Source organism: Camelus bactrianus, chromosome 1 (genome assembly GCF_048773025.1).
Source record: "Camelus bactrianus isolate YW-2024 breed Bactrian camel chromosome 1, ASM4877302v1, whole genome shotgun sequence".
In the NCBI taxonomy this organism is placed as follows: domain Eukaryota; kingdom Metazoa; phylum Chordata; class Mammalia; order Artiodactyla; family Camelidae; genus Camelus; species Camelus bactrianus.
The window spans coordinates 93957239-93975053 of NC_133539.1; the positions used below are offsets into that span (position 1 = coordinate 93957239).

General features: G+C 36.8%; 1 protein-coding gene across 1 annotated transcript in view; it reads left to right on the forward strand.

Annotated features, from left to right (window-relative positions):
- The first annotated feature begins 8122 nt into the window (after positions 1–8122).
- GPR149 (G protein-coupled receptor 149) overlaps positions 8123–17815 on the forward strand; it is a 63268-nt gene continuing 53575 nt past the window's right edge. Inside the window, exons 1-3 of the mRNA XM_010952016.3 lie at positions 8123–9139; positions 10035–10227; positions 15371–15828. Coding sequence (XP_010950318.2) covers positions 8123–9139; positions 10035–10227; positions 15371–15828 — 1668 coding nt within the window. The remainder of the gene's footprint in view (positions 9140–10034; positions 10228–15370; positions 15829–17815) is intronic.

The following is a 17815-nucleotide window of genomic DNA, read 5'->3' on the forward strand; positions in this document are numbered from 1 at the left end:
GATACAGGAACTGAGCCATAGGCGAGACTGAGTGGCTTGTTGAAGGAATCAAAGCAAGCCTGATGAGAGTTAGAAATCATTCAGGTTGTCAGATTGCAACTTCTCCACCACAGTGACCAGAGGGTCGATACCACTTTTCACCTCTGCAGGACTCCTGTTTCTATCAGGTCTCTCTTTCATGCAAGATTTTAAAATCTCTTTATAAACATATAACCTTTTCATTTCAGATACTCTGGGGTATTTCTCACTACATAGCCCAGAGACATTGCTGCCCTAGTGAGTAGACAATAAATGAGAAAAAGGAGGAAGGTCGATTTAATTTCCACCTCAGTCACTCAATTACAGCATCGTCTTGGACAAGTGATTTTGCTTTTATGCTCGCACTTCTCAGCTGAGTTTGGAAAAACTTCACTTCTCCTTAGGGAAGTAAGATCTACTGAGATAATTTCTTTAAAACCCTTGGAGCTCAATGATACTAAATGAAAAGAAAGAATAGGCGGCCATCTGCATCATTCTATTACTGAGTTAGAACCTCAGAAATTTGTATTGCCCTGAGAAGTTCTCTTCCCCAGCAATTCCTCTGATTTATTAAAGCTCACAGGATGTTTGCAAAGGCAAGAAATGTAGAGAATAGGGCAGAAAAATAAGCCACTACCATCTTGCCTCTATAAGCCATTGTTGTGTCTTGGAATAACCTGGGTTCAAATCCTAACCTCTTCTTTACAGGCAATGAAATTTTAGGTGGGTGGGTTATTTACTCTCTGTGCCACAGTTCCTTTGTTTGAAAAATGAGACTAAAACTAATACTTGCATCATAGAATTGTGAAATTAAATTAGTTAATACATATAGATAACTTAGAAAACTGTCCAACACATTATAAGAACTAAATATGTGTTAGCTCTTGTTATTATTGTTGTTATTTATATTATTGTTAATTATATAATTTACATATAAATATAAAATGTATTATATATTATATACATATATATATATATGTTGGAATACATAAGATATGGATTTGTCTAAATCTCACAAATGACCCAAACATTCTACCAAAGTTACCTTGCATTGAAATGCTCCTGTTTTAGATAAACCAAGGATCAACAATTTTTTTCTGTAAAGTGCTGGATAGTAAATATTTTTGGCAGTCTCTGTCACAACTACTCAGGGCTCAACTCTGTTGTTGTAGCTTGAAAGCAGCCATAAAAAAAACTTAAATGGGTATGGCTATGTTCCAATAAAACTTTATTTACAAAATCAGACCATAGTCTGCCAACTGCTAAAATAAACCAAGGAATCTTTCAGTTATTGTTTTACTTAGTGAATAGTAAGGAAACTACCCTTCCTGTCAAAAGACATGAGATAAAGCATATTCCCCATCACTATGCTCCAGAAATCACCTCAAGGCAAGGCAATGATACTCCTATAGGACAGAGAGTTCAGATTAGAGAGCCAAGCCATAGCACTGAGCAAAGAGAGAAGCCACCCCTAGAGAAATGAGTGGCATTCATTTTTCAAAGGACTGGAAAGAGTAATCATCTTTGAGAAAATGATTGGTGAAGTTTTGGTACTTAAAGTGAACCTTGAGCTTTGATGATAAATTAGTAAGAGTCTTTTTTTTTAACAATTTTTTATTGATTTATAATCATTTTACAATGTTGTGTCAAATTCCAGTGTTCAGCACAATTTTGCAGTCATACGTGGACATATACATACTCATTGTCACATTTTTTTCTCTGTGAGCTACCATAACATTTTGTGTATATTTCCCTGTGCTATACAGTATAATCTTGTTTATCTATTCTACAATTTTGAAATCCCAGTCTATCCCTTCCCACCCTCCGCCCCCCCCTGGCAACCACAAGTCTGTATTCTCTGTCTATGAGTCTATTTCTGTCCTGTATTTACACTTTGTTTTTGTTTGTTTGTTTGTTTTTGTTTTTGTTTTTTAGATTCCACATAATGAGCGATCTCATACGGTATTTTTCTTTCTCTTTCTGGCTTACTTCACTTAGAATGACATTCTCCAGGAGCATTCATGTTGCTGCAAATGGCATTATGTTGTCGGTTTTTATGGCTGAGTAGTATTCCATGGTATAAATATTCCACACCTTCTTTATCCAGTCACCTGTTGATGGACATTTAGGCTGTTTCCATGTTTTGGCTATTGTAAATAGTGCTGCTATGAACATTGGGGTGCAGGTGTCATCCTGAAGTAGGGTTCCTTCTGGATACAAGCCCAGGAGTGGGATTCCTGGGTCATATGGTAAGTCTATTCCTAGTCTTTTGAGGAATCTCCACACTGTTTTCCATAGTGGCTGCACCAAACTGCATTCCTACCAGCAGTGTAGGAGGGTTCCCTTTTCTCCACAGCCTCTCCAGCATTTGTCATTTGTGGATTTTTGAATGACGGCCATTCTGACTGGTGTGAGGTGATACCTCATTGTAGTTTTGATTTGCATTTCTCTGATAATTAGTGATATTGAGCATTTTTTCATGTGCCTTTTGATCATTTGTATGTCTTCCTTGGAGAATTGCTTGTTTAGGTCTTCTGCCCATTTTTGGATTGGGTTGTTTATTTTTTTCTTATTGAGTCATATGAGCTGCTTATATATTCTGGAGATCAAGCCTTTGTCGGTTTCATTTGCAAAAATTTTCTCCCATTGCGTAGGTTGTCTTCTTGTTTTACTTATGGTTTCCTTCCCACTAAAATCTGGGACAAGACAAGGATGCCCACTATCACCACTCCTATTCAACATAGTCCTGGAAGTCCTAGCCACAGCAATCAGGCAAGAGAGAGAAATAAAAGGGATCCAAATTGGAAAAGAAGAGGTAAAAGTGTCACTATATGCCGATGACATGTTACTATATATAGAAAACCCTAAAAGGTCCACACAGAAACTACTAGAGCTGATTGAAGAATTCAGCAAGGTAGCAGGTTACAAAATTAACGTTCAAAAATCAGTTGCATTTCTTTACACTAACGATGAATCAACAGAAAAAGAAAATAAAGAAACAATCCCCTTTAAAATAGCACCCAAAGTCATAAAATATCTGGGAATAAATCTAACCAAGGAGGTGAAAGAATTATACACAGAAAACTATAAACCATTGATGAGGGAAATTAAAGAAGACTTTAAAAAATGGAAAGATATCCCATGCTCTTGGATTGGAAGAATCAATATTGTTAAAATGGTCACACTGCCCAAGGCAATCTACAGATTTAATGCAATCCCTATCAAATTACCCAGGACATATTTCACAGAACTAGAACAAATCATAATAAAATTTATATGGAACCATTCAAAGACCTAGAATTGCCAAAGCATTACTGAAGAGAAAGAAAGAGGCTGGAGGAATAACTCTCCCAGACTTCAGACAATACTATAGAGCTACAGTCTTCAAGACAGCATGGTATTGGTACAAAAACAGACATATAGACCAATGGAACAGAATAGAGAGCCCAGAAATGAACCCACAAACTTTGGTCAACTAATCTTCAACAAAGGAGGCAAGAATATACAATGCAATAAAGACAGTCTCTTCAGCAAATGGTGTTGGGAAAACTGGACAGCAGCATGTAAAGCAGTGAAGCTAGAACACTCCCTTACACCATATACAAAAATCAACTCAAAATGGATCAAAGACTTAAACATAAGACAAGATACAATAAACCTCCTAGAGGAAAACATAGGCAAAACATTATCTGACATACATTTCAAAAATTTTCTCCTAGAAGAAATAAAAGCAAGAATAAACAAATGGGACCTAATGAAACTTACAAGCTTCTGCACAGCAAAGGAAACCATAAGTAAAACAAGAAGACAACCTACGGAATAGTAAGAGTCTTAAGCTGGGCCAGTTCTTTAAAGTGTTTTAGCTGCACCCTATATTTTTAGAAGCAGGGAAATATTACAGCTTCATGAGTAACTTTATCTTTGATGCTTTTAAAATTTTTTTATAAAACAAAACTGAATGTTTCCATGCCAGTGTTCCATGCCAGATGATTATTGCCAATTATCCATATTGCTAAGGACGTTATTTTACCATATTCAACCAGAATTTTTTATGCCGTTTCCTACTTTTTGAGGATTTTCAGATATAATATACACTTTTAGAAAAATGCCTACAGTGCTTTGCAAAGGTATAATTACATCAAGGACTTCATAAAAGCCTGATGAAATTTTTGCGATGTAATTCTCTCTAGTTTGTTTCATAATGTATAATACTTTATTTGGTATATGTTTTAAAGTAACCAAAACAGCTGTGGGAAAACAGTAAATAAATCTTCGCCTAAACTGTTCTGATAATCATAATTTCAATTTAAATCAATGTAAATTTTCAGTATTAAGTAATTTGAAGATGGAATTTTAAATAATTGAAGATACAGAGCTTTATGATAAGTGAGACAGAGGAACAAGGTTCACTCACAAGAACTGGGTAAATTTAAGATACAAAAGGGCTTAGAAATCTTTCTTCCTGGCCTCCTGGTTATTTGAAAGGCATTTAGAGTGATTTTTTTTTTCATGCTTAGGAGGATATTGTAAAGAAAATGAGATTATGGCTAAGGGGGAGGCTTAAAACTTTCAAGAAACTCATATCTATAATATATATGTATTATGTGTATATATACATTATATATATGTATTATAAAACATAAAGCTTGGTAAAACTTTGTTTATAAATTAAAACTTAGACAATGATACGTTTCGAACATGCTTGCTGAGAAAGAAAACAAAAACAAAACTGTATAATTATCGCATCCATTGGGAGTGTTCCCAAGCAGTGCTAAGAGAGAATTATTAGAAACTGTGTATATGTTGTACTTAAGATTGCAGAGCCAGGCCACAATTTTAAAAACTGGCCTTACCACTTATTAACTGTGTGGGAGCAATAGTATACCTAACCATATTAAGACTACCATCTAAGAACAATCAACCCCCAAAACTAGTGACTTACACAACAAACCTTACTTCTTATTCATACAAAGCTTACTCTAGGTTCCCACAGACCTCCAGGGCAGCCATGATCCTTCCGTTGGCCCAACATTCCAGGCTGCTTGAACCTTTTTTTTTTTTTAATTGAAGTACATTCAGTTACAATGTGTCAATTTCTGGTGTAGAGCACAATATCCTAGTCATGCATATACATACATATATTCATTTTAATATTATTTTTCATTAAAGGTTATTACAAAATATTGAATATAGTTCCCTGTGCTATACAGAAGAAATTTGTTGTTTTTTAAATCTATTTTTATATATAGTGGCTGACACTTGTAAATCTCAAACTCCCAAATTTATCCCTTCCCATCCCCTTTCCCCCATAACCATAAGATTGTTTCTATGTCTGCAAGTCTGTTTCTGTTTTGTAGATGAGTTCATAGTGTCCTTTTTTTCTTTTTTTTTTTAGATTCCACACATGAGTGATGTCATATGTTACTTTTCTTTCTCTTTCTGGCTTACTTCACTTAGAATGATGATCTCTAGGTCTATCCATGCTGCTGCAAATGGCATTATTTTATTCTTTTTTTAATAGCTGGATAATATTCCATTGTATAAATATACCACAACTTCTTTATCCAGTCATCTGTTGATGGACATTTAGGTTGCTTCCATGTCTTGGCTATTGTATATAGTGCTGCTATGAACATTGGGGTACATGTATCTTTTCAAATTAGAGTTTCCTCTGGATGTATACCCAGGAGTGGGATTGATGGATCATATGGTAAGTCTATTTTTATTTTTTTGAGGAGTCTCCATACTGTTTTCCATAATGGCTGCACCAAACTACATTCCCACCACAGGCTGATTGAGTCTTATACCATCTTCATATTGATAAGGACCTTCATACCATCAGAGCAGGGAAAGAGAAAGCCTGAAGAATCCAAGCATCAGCTCCTACAACCTCCACTTTTTATTTGATGACAATATTGATTATTTTGAAGTAGGCAGAAAAGAAAATTAATACAAAGTTAACATGAACAATTTAAAAATTGTATCATCCAATTTTAGAACTTGAAAGGGCCTAAAACTAATCTAGTCAAGCCCCCTTGTTTTACAGATATGGAAACAGACACCCAGAGAAAGTATAAAAATTTTTGTCCAAGGATACATAGCCAGGAATAGCAGAGTCTGAAGTAAAATTCAGATTTCTCTCCTAGTTCTCTACTGGCTGTAATTGTACCAACAACCTTTGGAAATGTGCTAACACCCTTGCCTCTTCTGTCATATCCTAGGGACTGTGGTTAGGTATCCTGTCCCTTTTCCAAATTTATATTTAATGGAAAACACAGAAACTATGATAATCCTTGAAGGAATGTCCCCAGACCTCAAATAGTACTGCAATAGCTATTATTAAGTTCTATTCATTGTATTTTAACAATGTGATAGTTATTGTCCCACCTAATTGAAAATCCAGGATTAAATACCATACTGAAGAATTAACCCAGACCCTTCTTACACTACTCTGCAAGGTCTGTCATTATCTGTAGGGAGAGCTAGAGTGCTGAGTTAGGTGTCACAGGTGCTTTTGTTTCCATTTGCTGAGTGAAAGGGAAATCAAACATGTCAAGATCAGTGAAGCGCCTCCTGTGTTTATTGAAGGGTATGGCTGGCAGTGACTAATACAAGCACTTTCTACTTGAACAGATTAAGGTTCAAATTGTAGCCTCGGTTATCTCTAAAATGACAGGAATGATTAGAATTCTGTTCCATGCATTTAGATCATTACCATGTGAGCTTTCTTCTTTCCCTTCCGCTGCTTTCCTTCAGACCCAGGACTGTGTGTGGAGAGGCCCTCAGGTCATGAAGCTGAGCTGAGGAGGAATACTGCCCTAAAGCATCCTGGGAAATGCTAGACCTGGACTACTGATGTCAGTTACTTCTTTGCTAAGCCAAACTGACAATTCTTAAAATGAGTTCAGGGATTAAATCATCGTACAAAATACCCAAGTACTCTAGCTAAAAATGTTTTTTTTTTTGGTGAGGTAACCCTATATAATGTCATCTGACTTTAACAACTAGAAATATTATTTATTCGAATGGCAGCTTGCTTACTTTATGACATCAACAGAAAATAGCTACCTACCTAAAGCTAGAGTGGCTCCACCCAAAGATTCTGCAAAATCTTGTTTAGTGTAATGAGGACCATAATAACATTCTTATTATTAAGTACAACATGTATTTTAAAAAACAAAGCTGGTACCTCCTATTCACTTAAAAATGACATTGGTAATATTCTTCCTCCAATGGATTATGAATCAGAGAGGTCTAGATAAGAATAAAAACAGCCCGTTAGTGGAGAAGAGTGGACCTCTTGAAGATGCTAATTATCATTCACATCAAGCCTGGGCAAGTATCTGGGCTAGTTTTATATGTCAAAACCAAAGGGGAAGGCTTAGCAAAGACATTGTCTCTTGCTTCGAATAAGGCAGGCTGAGAAGAAATACATCATTTCGCTCATACACTGAACTCCCCTCCCTTTTGTTCCTGCTCCTCTCCTGCTTGGAGCTGACTCCTCCTTCCTGCAGCTCAGAGGATCACAGGCTGATTGAAGAACACAGCAGTTCAGATGGGGAGCTGTGCTCAGTGTCTGTCTCTCTCTCCCTCTCTCTTTCATTCTCTCTCTCTCTCTGATCCGGCAAAGCTGAAGACTACCTGATAATTTCTCTGCCTTTGAATTCAGCTCTGGAACCAAATGCATCATTTTACTGCTCTTAAAAATTGAACAGAGTTTGATTACCTCAAGCTACCAGCCGCTTTGCTCCATTAGAAGGACCCAAAAGGACCCAGACATCATTATTTTTCAATCTACTTGAGCAGCTTTTGCTTTCATGCCTGAAACTTGATAGTTTCAGGAGGAAGTTTTTGTTTGTTTGTTCTTAATTGGAATGTTGAAAACTTTCTTATTGATGCTCTAAGTGGAACCCAATTTTAAAATATGAGTTGAGTCTGATTTAAAGGAGACTTGTCTGACCATTTTCTGCTGGACTGATGGGGGAACATCTTGAGGGAAACTTGGTAGGAGAAAATGAGATCTGATTTGCAACTAACAGCCATGCTTAATTTTGAGAATATTTACAGATTCATTGAAAAAGAAATTAAATATTGACCAAGGACAATGTCTGTATTTCTCAGTAATTTATCAACAAATGACTCTAGCCTGTGGAAAGAAAGTCATAATTCGACGGACCTTTTAAATCCGCCAGGAACCGTGAATATCTATCTTTTTTGCCTGACATGCTTAATGACTGTTGCAGCCCTGGCCGGCAGCATTTATTCACTAGTTTCCCTACTGAAAATGCAGAACAGAACTGTTGTGTCCATGCTGGTGGCTTCCTGGTCCGGGGATGATCTCATGAGCGTCTTGTCGGTGACCATCTTCATCTTTTTGCAGTGGCCAAACGAGGTCCCTGACTACTTCCAGTCTCTGTGCACCACCTCTGCCTTACTATATTTATGCCAGGGCCTCTCGAGCAACTTGAAGGCGACTCTCGTGGTCTCCTACAACTTTTACACAATGCACAGGGCTGTAGGGAGCCAGGCAACCTCCAGAAGATCCGGCCAGGTGCTCGGCGTGGCGTTGACAGTGTGGGCAGCCAGTCTGCTGCTCTCCGCGCTCCCGCTGTGCGGCTGGGGCGCCTTCGTGCGCACGCCCTGGGGCTGCCTGGCCGACTGCTCCAGCTCCTACGTGCTGCTGCTCTTCGCTGTGTACACTTCGGCCTTCGGACTCCTCGCCGGCCTCTCCGTCCCGCTCACTCACCAGTTGCTGTGTTCGGAGGAGCCGCCGAGACTTCACGCCAACTATCAGGAAATTTGCCGTGCAGCTTCCACTCCAGGGACCCCTCCAACTGGAGGAAGAGTGCTTTCCCTGTCCCTAGATGACGCTCCGGGCCCCGCCCTGCGGTGCTCTGGGGGATGCTCCCCGACATCAGACACCGTGTTTGGACCAGGTCTGCCTGCGAGGACCCGGCTGGGGCAGGAGCCCGGGAGCGGTGCTGCCGCTGTGGCTGGAGCCTGCAGGCGTGAAAAACGGGGGACTCTCTATGGCACCAGGAGCTTCACCGTGAGCGTAGCGCAGAAGCGCTTCTCTTTGATCCTTGCTCTGACAAAAGTCATCCTTTGGCTGCCCATGATGGTAAAACTGCGGTTGCTCACGGGTGCGCGGGTGTGTGTGCAAGACATACGTATGAGTGCATTTGGGGACCAGCATCTCCGGTTTGGAGGGTAACCCAGAGACGCGCAGTTAAGTCCGCTTCCAAATGTGTCTCGCTTGGTTTTAGAGAAGCGCTTGGAGGAAGGCAGTTCACGGGTTGGACTAGTAGCCGTGAAGCCTTTACTTATGGTTTCAAAATTAGGGAGGAGGGCGGGGAGCGCTTTCAAGTAAGGGAGACTTCGTTTTCCTAGATCTGTCGTGGTCAAGGGTGTTCTGTCTGGGAGTATTCAGAAAGAGAGGTAGTAAGAAGGTTGGCTGGTTTGTTTTTCCCCAACCTCGTCGTGCCCTTCTCTCTGCTCCATTCCTGCCTCGTAAGGACTCCGCCTATCCCCAGCAGGGAGAGAGGTGAGGGGACAAAACAGGCTTTTTTTCAAGCCTCCAGGAGGAAGCCCAGCTGAGAGGCAAATGGGTGGCACCCTGCTGTGACAAGTTTGGCTTGGCTGAAGTGAGGGGCCAAAGATACGACAAAGGCCACCCGGAGTGCCCAGTGCAGATTTCTTGCCTGTTTTCCGGGGTACCATTGCTCACATTGTGAACTATGTTTCCTTGATGGAGACTTGAGCTGGCAGCTGGCACAGACCAAGCACTCAAGAGTGGAAACCCTCAAAGCCCTGCGTAGTCTGGAGCAGCGGGCTTCCTCCCAAGGGATCCCAGTAGTTCACCACCAAAACCAGGAATGCCAGTCCAGGAGCAGAGCTTCTGGCTCTCAGGCAGGAAAGGGGCGTGGAGAAGGGAGGTGGACAGCATGCTTGGGGGAAGGCTTGGCACAGTGGAAAATGTTGTCTTGGGATAAGATTGAAGCTCTGTACTTTTGCAGATCCACATGGTGGTCCAGCACATCCTGGGGTTTCAGAGCCTTCCCTTCGAGACATTCAGCTTTCTCCTAACCCTACTGGCCACCACTGTAACTCCAGTGTTTGTCTTGTCCAAACGCTGGACACACTTGCCCTGTGGCTGCATCATCAACTGCAAGCAGAGCAAATACACGGTGGCATCTGACGGGAAAAAACGTGAGTCCTAGGCAGTGAGGTGGCTGGGACCAGTACACATACAGTCCAATACAGAAAGGTGGTCTATTGAGAAAGTTGCCTGGGTAGTGAATCAAGAGTCCAAGGACAAATGAAATGGTAAATAAAGGGAATAAATTATAATGTGAAACAATTATTAGCACAATATTGGGGTAATTTTTAAACGAGGCAGGTTGAAAACAACTCTATGAAGTGCCTGTGCATCGCATAGTTATGTTAGGTAAGAAAAGGAGAGAATTCATTCAACACAGCATAAAGTCAGCAGAGGCCCTTAGATGTTATGTCCTCCACAGCCCTTAAACCAGAACGGAAAGTAACCCCCCTCCAAGTCCACATATGAGAAGCCAGCATCTTTGAAAAATTAAGAACTCATTATATTATAGCCTATTGTTATTTAGTGAAACAGTAAAGAAAAGCATTTTCATTATTTTGCTGCTTGTATTCTTCCAGGGTTTTGGAAAGTTTAAAGTAAGCAATAGGAGTGGCCAAAAAAAAGTTCCAAAACAATTTCAAGTGTATGCCTTTGCTTTTAGAAAATATCTACATATACACACAAACCAACAACCTCCAAAACACCTTTAGTTTCAAGAAAAGACAAAAGTGGCAGAGTTTGTTAGTGTATGTTCATCTCTGAATCTAGCCATGCCATGGGGGAAAAAAAGCAAAACACCTATGTTCTAAAGCGTATATCTAGAACAGGAGTGGGGTCAAATATAAAACTCATTGGAGTGTAATTGTTTCTGTATGGAGACAGGAAAAGTTGAGGAATACCCTGTATATTTTGACTCTGCCAGGAAGGAAAAGGGTATATTTTTTCTGTCATTCCAGACAAAAGATAGAATGTTCTACCCTTTAATAAATCCAAGATTGCATTATTGTATGCTGAATTGACTGCTCCATTAATTGTCTTTTTCTCAGAATATGCAAGGGTATTATTCTTTAACAGAAAAGAAGGAGTAAATAAAAACAGTTCATCTCAGAATATTTGAGGGCTGTAAAAACTGGCAAATATTAAAGTATATTCTGTAATCAATTCTTCAACAAGGTGATTATAATAAATATTAATTAGTCATGAACTGGTTCTTTTCCATGTATTGATGACACTTAATGTCCAGATATTTTTCAAGTGACCAGATTCTTTTTAGTGTTAAGGATGCCATAAAGTTTTACTGTTAATAGATGCCAAGTTTATCTATGCCTTTAAAACAAAACAACCATGGAGCTTACAATAAGTATGTGCTTCTAGAGACTAATAACCAGAGCAACAGTGACACAGAAAATTAATAATAAATCTTTTTGAGACACATTAAAGAAATAGAATATATAAAAATCACCTACAAGCCTGAAAGTTCTACCATTCTATCAAATGTTAATAATTGTCACTAAATTAATGAACCAGCACCATCTTATAATATTTAAGATTGTAAGAGATACAAGGAGAGTTTAGGGCAGTCTTTTTTTTTATTTTTTTATTGTAGTGTAGTCAGTTCACAATCTTATGTCAATTTCTGGTGTACAGCATAATGTTTCAGTCATATATATACACACATATATTTGTTTTCATGTTCTTTTACATTATAGGTTACTACAAGGTATTGAATATAGTTCCCTGTGCAGTCATTTTTAAGAACTAAAGGGCACCTGTGTGAGAGCTGAAAACAAAGCAATGCAACGGCTCTATCACTGTCATAGGAAGCATTCTATCTTGTGCTGCACAAGGTGGAAGAACCTACAGCAGGCCAGCAGGATCAACAATCGCAGTAATATCTCATGTTTGAAATTAGAACCATGCGTTTCAAGATCATAATATTTTTCCTCTAAAATTACCATTGCCATTATTTGTATTTACTTTACAATTCCAGGGAAGGTGCTGAACTGTAAGCTCAGAAAGGCATGGCTTCAAAAATAAAATATTGTGAGGAACATTAGTTTAAAATGGCTCCATTCTCTTTTGATACCAGGCTGTGCCACAGGGAAATTCTAAGGATAAGAATGATGTGTTTTCACCGTGTGAGGACCCACCATATATTTTCCTATTGCTAGGATGACACAAAAACAGAATTTTGAGGGGGAGGGTATAGCTTAGTGGTAGAGTGCCTGCCTAGCATGCATGAGATCCTGGGTTCAATCCCCAGTACCCCCATTAAAAAATAAACAAATCTAATTACCCCCGTAAAAGTAATAAAAACCTAAAAAACAGAATTTTGAAACCCCAAAGATGGTTCATCTTCAGGTGGGCAGGTACTGATCCATTATGGTACTTTGATTCTTTGGAAGTATGGCTCCAGTTTCATATTTAAGCTTTTTCTCTCTAACAAACTAATATTTCCCCCTTTTACATTCTTCTTCAGGGAACTCCAGAAGCAAGGAAGGGAAAATCATTTTTTCATAACTCATATTTACCACAGGTTCTTTTTGTTGATGAAGACATAATTCTGTATCTCATCTTCATTGTATGGAAACCAAGACATGCAACCAGAAAATGAATGTCACTAATGAAAAATAATTTGCAGAAATAATGATATTCTCCTGTTTCCAGCAATAATCTGTATTACTAGTGTCTCAAAACAAAAATGGTTTTAAAAAAGATGGTTTTACACAGAGGCCTCAAGTAGCAAACATGGATTGGATGTGGCTTTCAAGCCCATTTTGTTTGCATGACATGATGCTTTCTTTTTCAATTAAATAAACAGTTAAAATATGTTCTATAAAAATGAGATTTTCAGATTTAATTTTTTGACAAAATCAGAGAATCAGATGTCATGGTACTCTGAAGAATTATGTATATTTATAAGCTGATATAATTACTTATGTCTAAAATTGTCATTAGCAAGATGTGATTAAAGGCAAAAGACTAGAGCTAATTCATGTTTCTTCCAGAGTTTTGCTTTTCAGAACAGATATAAAATTTTATTTATTTTTCATAAGTGTAGAATAGACTTCAAAGGTTCCTGACTCTATCCTAATGGTCTCTAAGTTTCTTGTAAGTTATTAGTCAAATATTTTCAGCTCTGTTATGTTGTTATAACCTGTTATCTTCATTAGTTAGTCAGAATTTACCTCCAGTGTTAAGGGAAAGTCATTAACAAGAAATGTTTCTATTGGTTTCACAATTAATGCACTTCCTCTAATTTTTAGCACATCCAGGACATTCTACTTCCATAAGCACATTTCTCTCATGAGTCTGATTAGCAATAAAGCAATTTCACATAGACGTTAGTAGCTTCAATTCTTGAGTCAGTTAGCTTTAAATTCAAATCTGTTTACCAGGTAAGTAATCTTAGGTAGGTTTCTTCTATCAGACTCAGTTTTCTCAAGTACAAAATAGAACCCATATGCCTTTTATTATGCAGGGTTGTTGTGTTAAATGACATAACCTATGTGCGTACCTGACCAAGGAATGCTCCAGTCTCCTACTGTATCTATAGCAATTCCACTCCCTTCTCATAGCCTACCTCTGACTGCCTCTTGCACCTGGTAACATGGAGACAGGTTCTCACTGACACATTCTGCTCAATCCTTCAAAAATCTGATTCATTTTTGCTTTATGTATTTCATAGTTATAATATGCAGCTAATAAAATATATAGCCACAGATACCAATTTTATCATATTGTATGACATCATATAATATGATAAAATTAGGATTTTTATGACAGTTTTTGTTTACTTCCTATCCTTGAATTGACCACTTGTCACTTTATATCTTTCTTTTTTAGCAGAAAAGGGGAACCCATCAATAATGAAAACACTCCTTCAGCTTTCACACTATTAAAGTAAATTAAAAATCCTAATTTAACTTAACTGGACTACCTTATTAGAAAAAGTCTGGTACTATAAAAGAGACAGTGTATAAAACATTAATATCTGTTTCTACTTTTCCATTTTCTTTGCATGTACATTTTTGTTTGTATCCTGGCTCAAACAATGAATATTTTGACTCAAATAATGAATGACATCTATTAATTCTATCTTTCAGTCAGAATTGGTTTGTAAATTTTCAGTTCTGAGAAAATTTTGGTAGTAGAATCAGCATGTGAATAACACTAGGATTATATTATAAAATGAATCAAATTTTACCTGTTGTTCTCATAGAAATTTTAGTTTATAATACATTTTTCCACCAAGGATAGCTAAATGTGTGCTATGAAACACAGAGCTACCCAAGTAAAAAAAGTTTTTGAAATGAGCCATGTTTGAAAGATGAAAACCAAAACATGTATTGCATTTTGTCTAATAGCTTCATTTTTAATACACAAAAATTATCTAGTATTTAATGACATTTACACACAGTTGTATCACTTCTTTCACATTCTCACTTGTTATCCTACTAAGACTTTATACCATATACACCAAATAATAGTGCAATGTGTTGGATACCATCATAGTTCACCTGATTTAAACCATAGAAAGTTTTATGCATTCCTGCTACACTCATTTTGTAATTAATCAGGTTTATAGACATGTTGTAAAGTGCTTCAGTTCACAGAAACATGAATCTATACACTCTTTTTTACAATTCATTACAAATTGATTCAGCAATATACATGTTATTTTTGAAGTTTTAAAACTGTATTGCAGCAATGTCTAATTTTTAATGTTTGCATTTATAAGCATATAGATGTCAGGAATGATAAACATCAAAATATTTAAAGCAGTTATATCTTGTTGGCATTGTCAGCTGAATAGCTCATATAATATTAAGAGCTTCTTAATAATTAATTTCTGGCAAAATAAAATTTATAAACAATGTATTTTATCCCCAAATAAAGAAATGTACAGATAATTGGTAAACTGAAGGAGCTTAAACTAAAACTGAATATACATGAGACTTTTCTAATTTAGGGTTAAATTTTTCTTACAAAAATTTGTTTAAAGACATCAAAGTCTTGGGGTTGTATGTATTTCAAACCCTTCATTGTGTAAGTTAGGCCCAGAGTGATGAGATGGCTTGAATTCATGAGGCATAATTGCTTTGTATAATTGACAAGAAGTAAATAAAGATAGTTTTAAAATTTATACTAATCAAGTTGAATGTACCTTCCTATTTTTATCAACTTTGTATATCCAACTGCTGTTTATATTTACCTTTCTAACCTTGGAATTTTGCTTTTGTTTTCATATAGCCAAAAGAAGATGCTTTGAATTCAATTTATCATTCCAACAAAGTTATGGAATTTATAAAATAGGACGTGAAGATTACTATGAGGATGATGAAAATTCTATATCCTATCACAACCTCATGAACTATGAGTGCAAAACTTCAAAAGACTCTCAGAAAGACACTCATAATATCTTCAATGCCATTAAAGTGGAAGTCAGCACCACAACCTCTCTGGACAGCTCCACACTAAAAGGCATCAACAAATGCACAAACACTGATATTACAGAGGCTAAACAGGATTTCCACAATGAAAAGAGTGTTGATCCACTGCTTTCTGAAAAAACAGAAGGTGATATTAAATATGAAGAAACCACCTTTTTAGAAGGGCCAGAAAGAAGACTGTCTCACGAAGAGAGTCAGAAACCAGACCTTTCAGACTGGGAATGGTGTAGGAGTAAATCAGAAAGAACCCCTCGTCAGGTACAGTAAAGGTTGTTCTGCCTGTAAAATTAAAAGTGAGACCAAATATGACAGCATGAAAAAAAAATTATCAGTTGCTTATTTCATTCAGTCAAGTCCAAGGTTGTTTCCACTTATCTCAATTACTTTCCATAATATTAAATTTTATTTCAGTGTCCTTGAAGGACTTCTGAATTTTTTAAATTAGTTATACTTTCATTCATTCAAAAATCTATATATTTTGGGATTGGCAGAGTTACATAGGCTCTTTCAGAAGGGTACAGCATTCTATTTTAACCTCAAGTAATCTGTGTAAATTCAGACTAGACTCTCAGAACTTATTTCAAGTTAATTAACTTGTAGGTTTTATTTTTTTCTTTGCCTGAAAAATATTCCACAGTCCTCAAAAGATGTTTGAGGGCAAATATTTATACAACTAGTGGTGAAGAGGTAGTCCTGTTGCAACTATAATGGAGAGCTTGCCTATTTGTCTTGCTGGAACTAGTCTCTCTGTTACCCAGCAAGGAAAAAAAGATGTGTTCTAGAATACACTCAAGTGAAGCTTTGCAAAATCCCTGCTAAATGTTCTGTCCTTTTAAGGGTGGAAGAATGGTTTTATAATGTTTTATGTAAGTGAAAGCACTTGCACTTTAATCTCACCCCTTTCTTTCCTAGATTCCAGCCTGCCTAGAATGATGACAGGTACTTCTTATTTTATTGAAACTGTAGTGTGATATTGATATAAGATTCTTCTTTCCTCCAGACTCATATCTAATAATTAGTTGCTCTTGCTTTTCACACTATTGATTTACTAGCAAGAAAAGCCTTTTCCTACATAATTTAATGGAAATCAAAGTCCACTTGCACCTAGCTTCTAGAATCAAAAATATAATTCTACAAATATCTGCTAGTAACAATGCATTCATTGATCAAAAGTATGACCATATAACACTATGAATATGAGCAGAATAATCTGAGATTTGCTTTGTTCTCCTCAGTTAATTAAAACTGTTAGTTTTATTTTGATATTACTGGTTTTAAAAGTTGGGTAATAAAACAAAATATATTACTAAAATAATTATTCATAGTGTTTAGTGATGAAGCATTTCAGAAAAATCACTAAATAGTGATTTTTTAAAAATAGTGATTTTAAAAAATTCGAACAATGTGGTGCCCCAGCTTAGATGGGAATCCCTACAATATCATTATCAATTTGTTCCTGAATAATCTAAACCTCCTGGTTTTCTTGCACTTAAAAATTAAGCAGTCTATCTTGAGTCTTGCTCATGGTTTTTTGTTTTACTATTTTGTCACAAAAGAATGTTTTTCTAACACAATATATTGTTTAGTTTTGCTTATTTTGAGCTTCTGGAGATGGTATCATTTCTGGGACTTGCTTTTTTCCCACTCAACATTACTTTAAATGACTTAATTTTCTAGTGCATTTTGTCAAAACATTGGGAATTACCATTTGAATGATCACAACTTTATAGCTCTTACTCAAAAATTTTTGTTATAGTTTAGAGAGTATGATCAATTAACTCCATTAATATTAATACTGTTCCTGCAAAGAACAAGGAATTCAGGAAACTAATCTAAAATGATGGTTGTGAAAAAAATGATTAGTGGTAAAATAGATAATATAATATTCAGGAAAGGTAAAATTTATATTTTCAGAAACTAATTGAAATTAAATGAAATACCATCATAAATTTAAACATAAAAACAACAGTAAGAAATCGTTAACCCATGGGCTATTATTGGTATGACGTTCTCTTAGCAAAATCGCCTATGGACTTTAAGATTAACATTATAACCAAAATACATTTAGGCTCGAAAAGCTTATGAGCATTTTTCCTATGACCAAAGGCTGGTTTTTTAACTCTTGCCCTGCTCTTCATCAGCAGATATTTGATGGGAGTAGATGGTAACTTTGAAAGCATGTTCATTTTATCCTTTTCTTCCAAGTTCCTTCCTTGCTCTGAAAGCAAGGTTAACTTAGGTATCT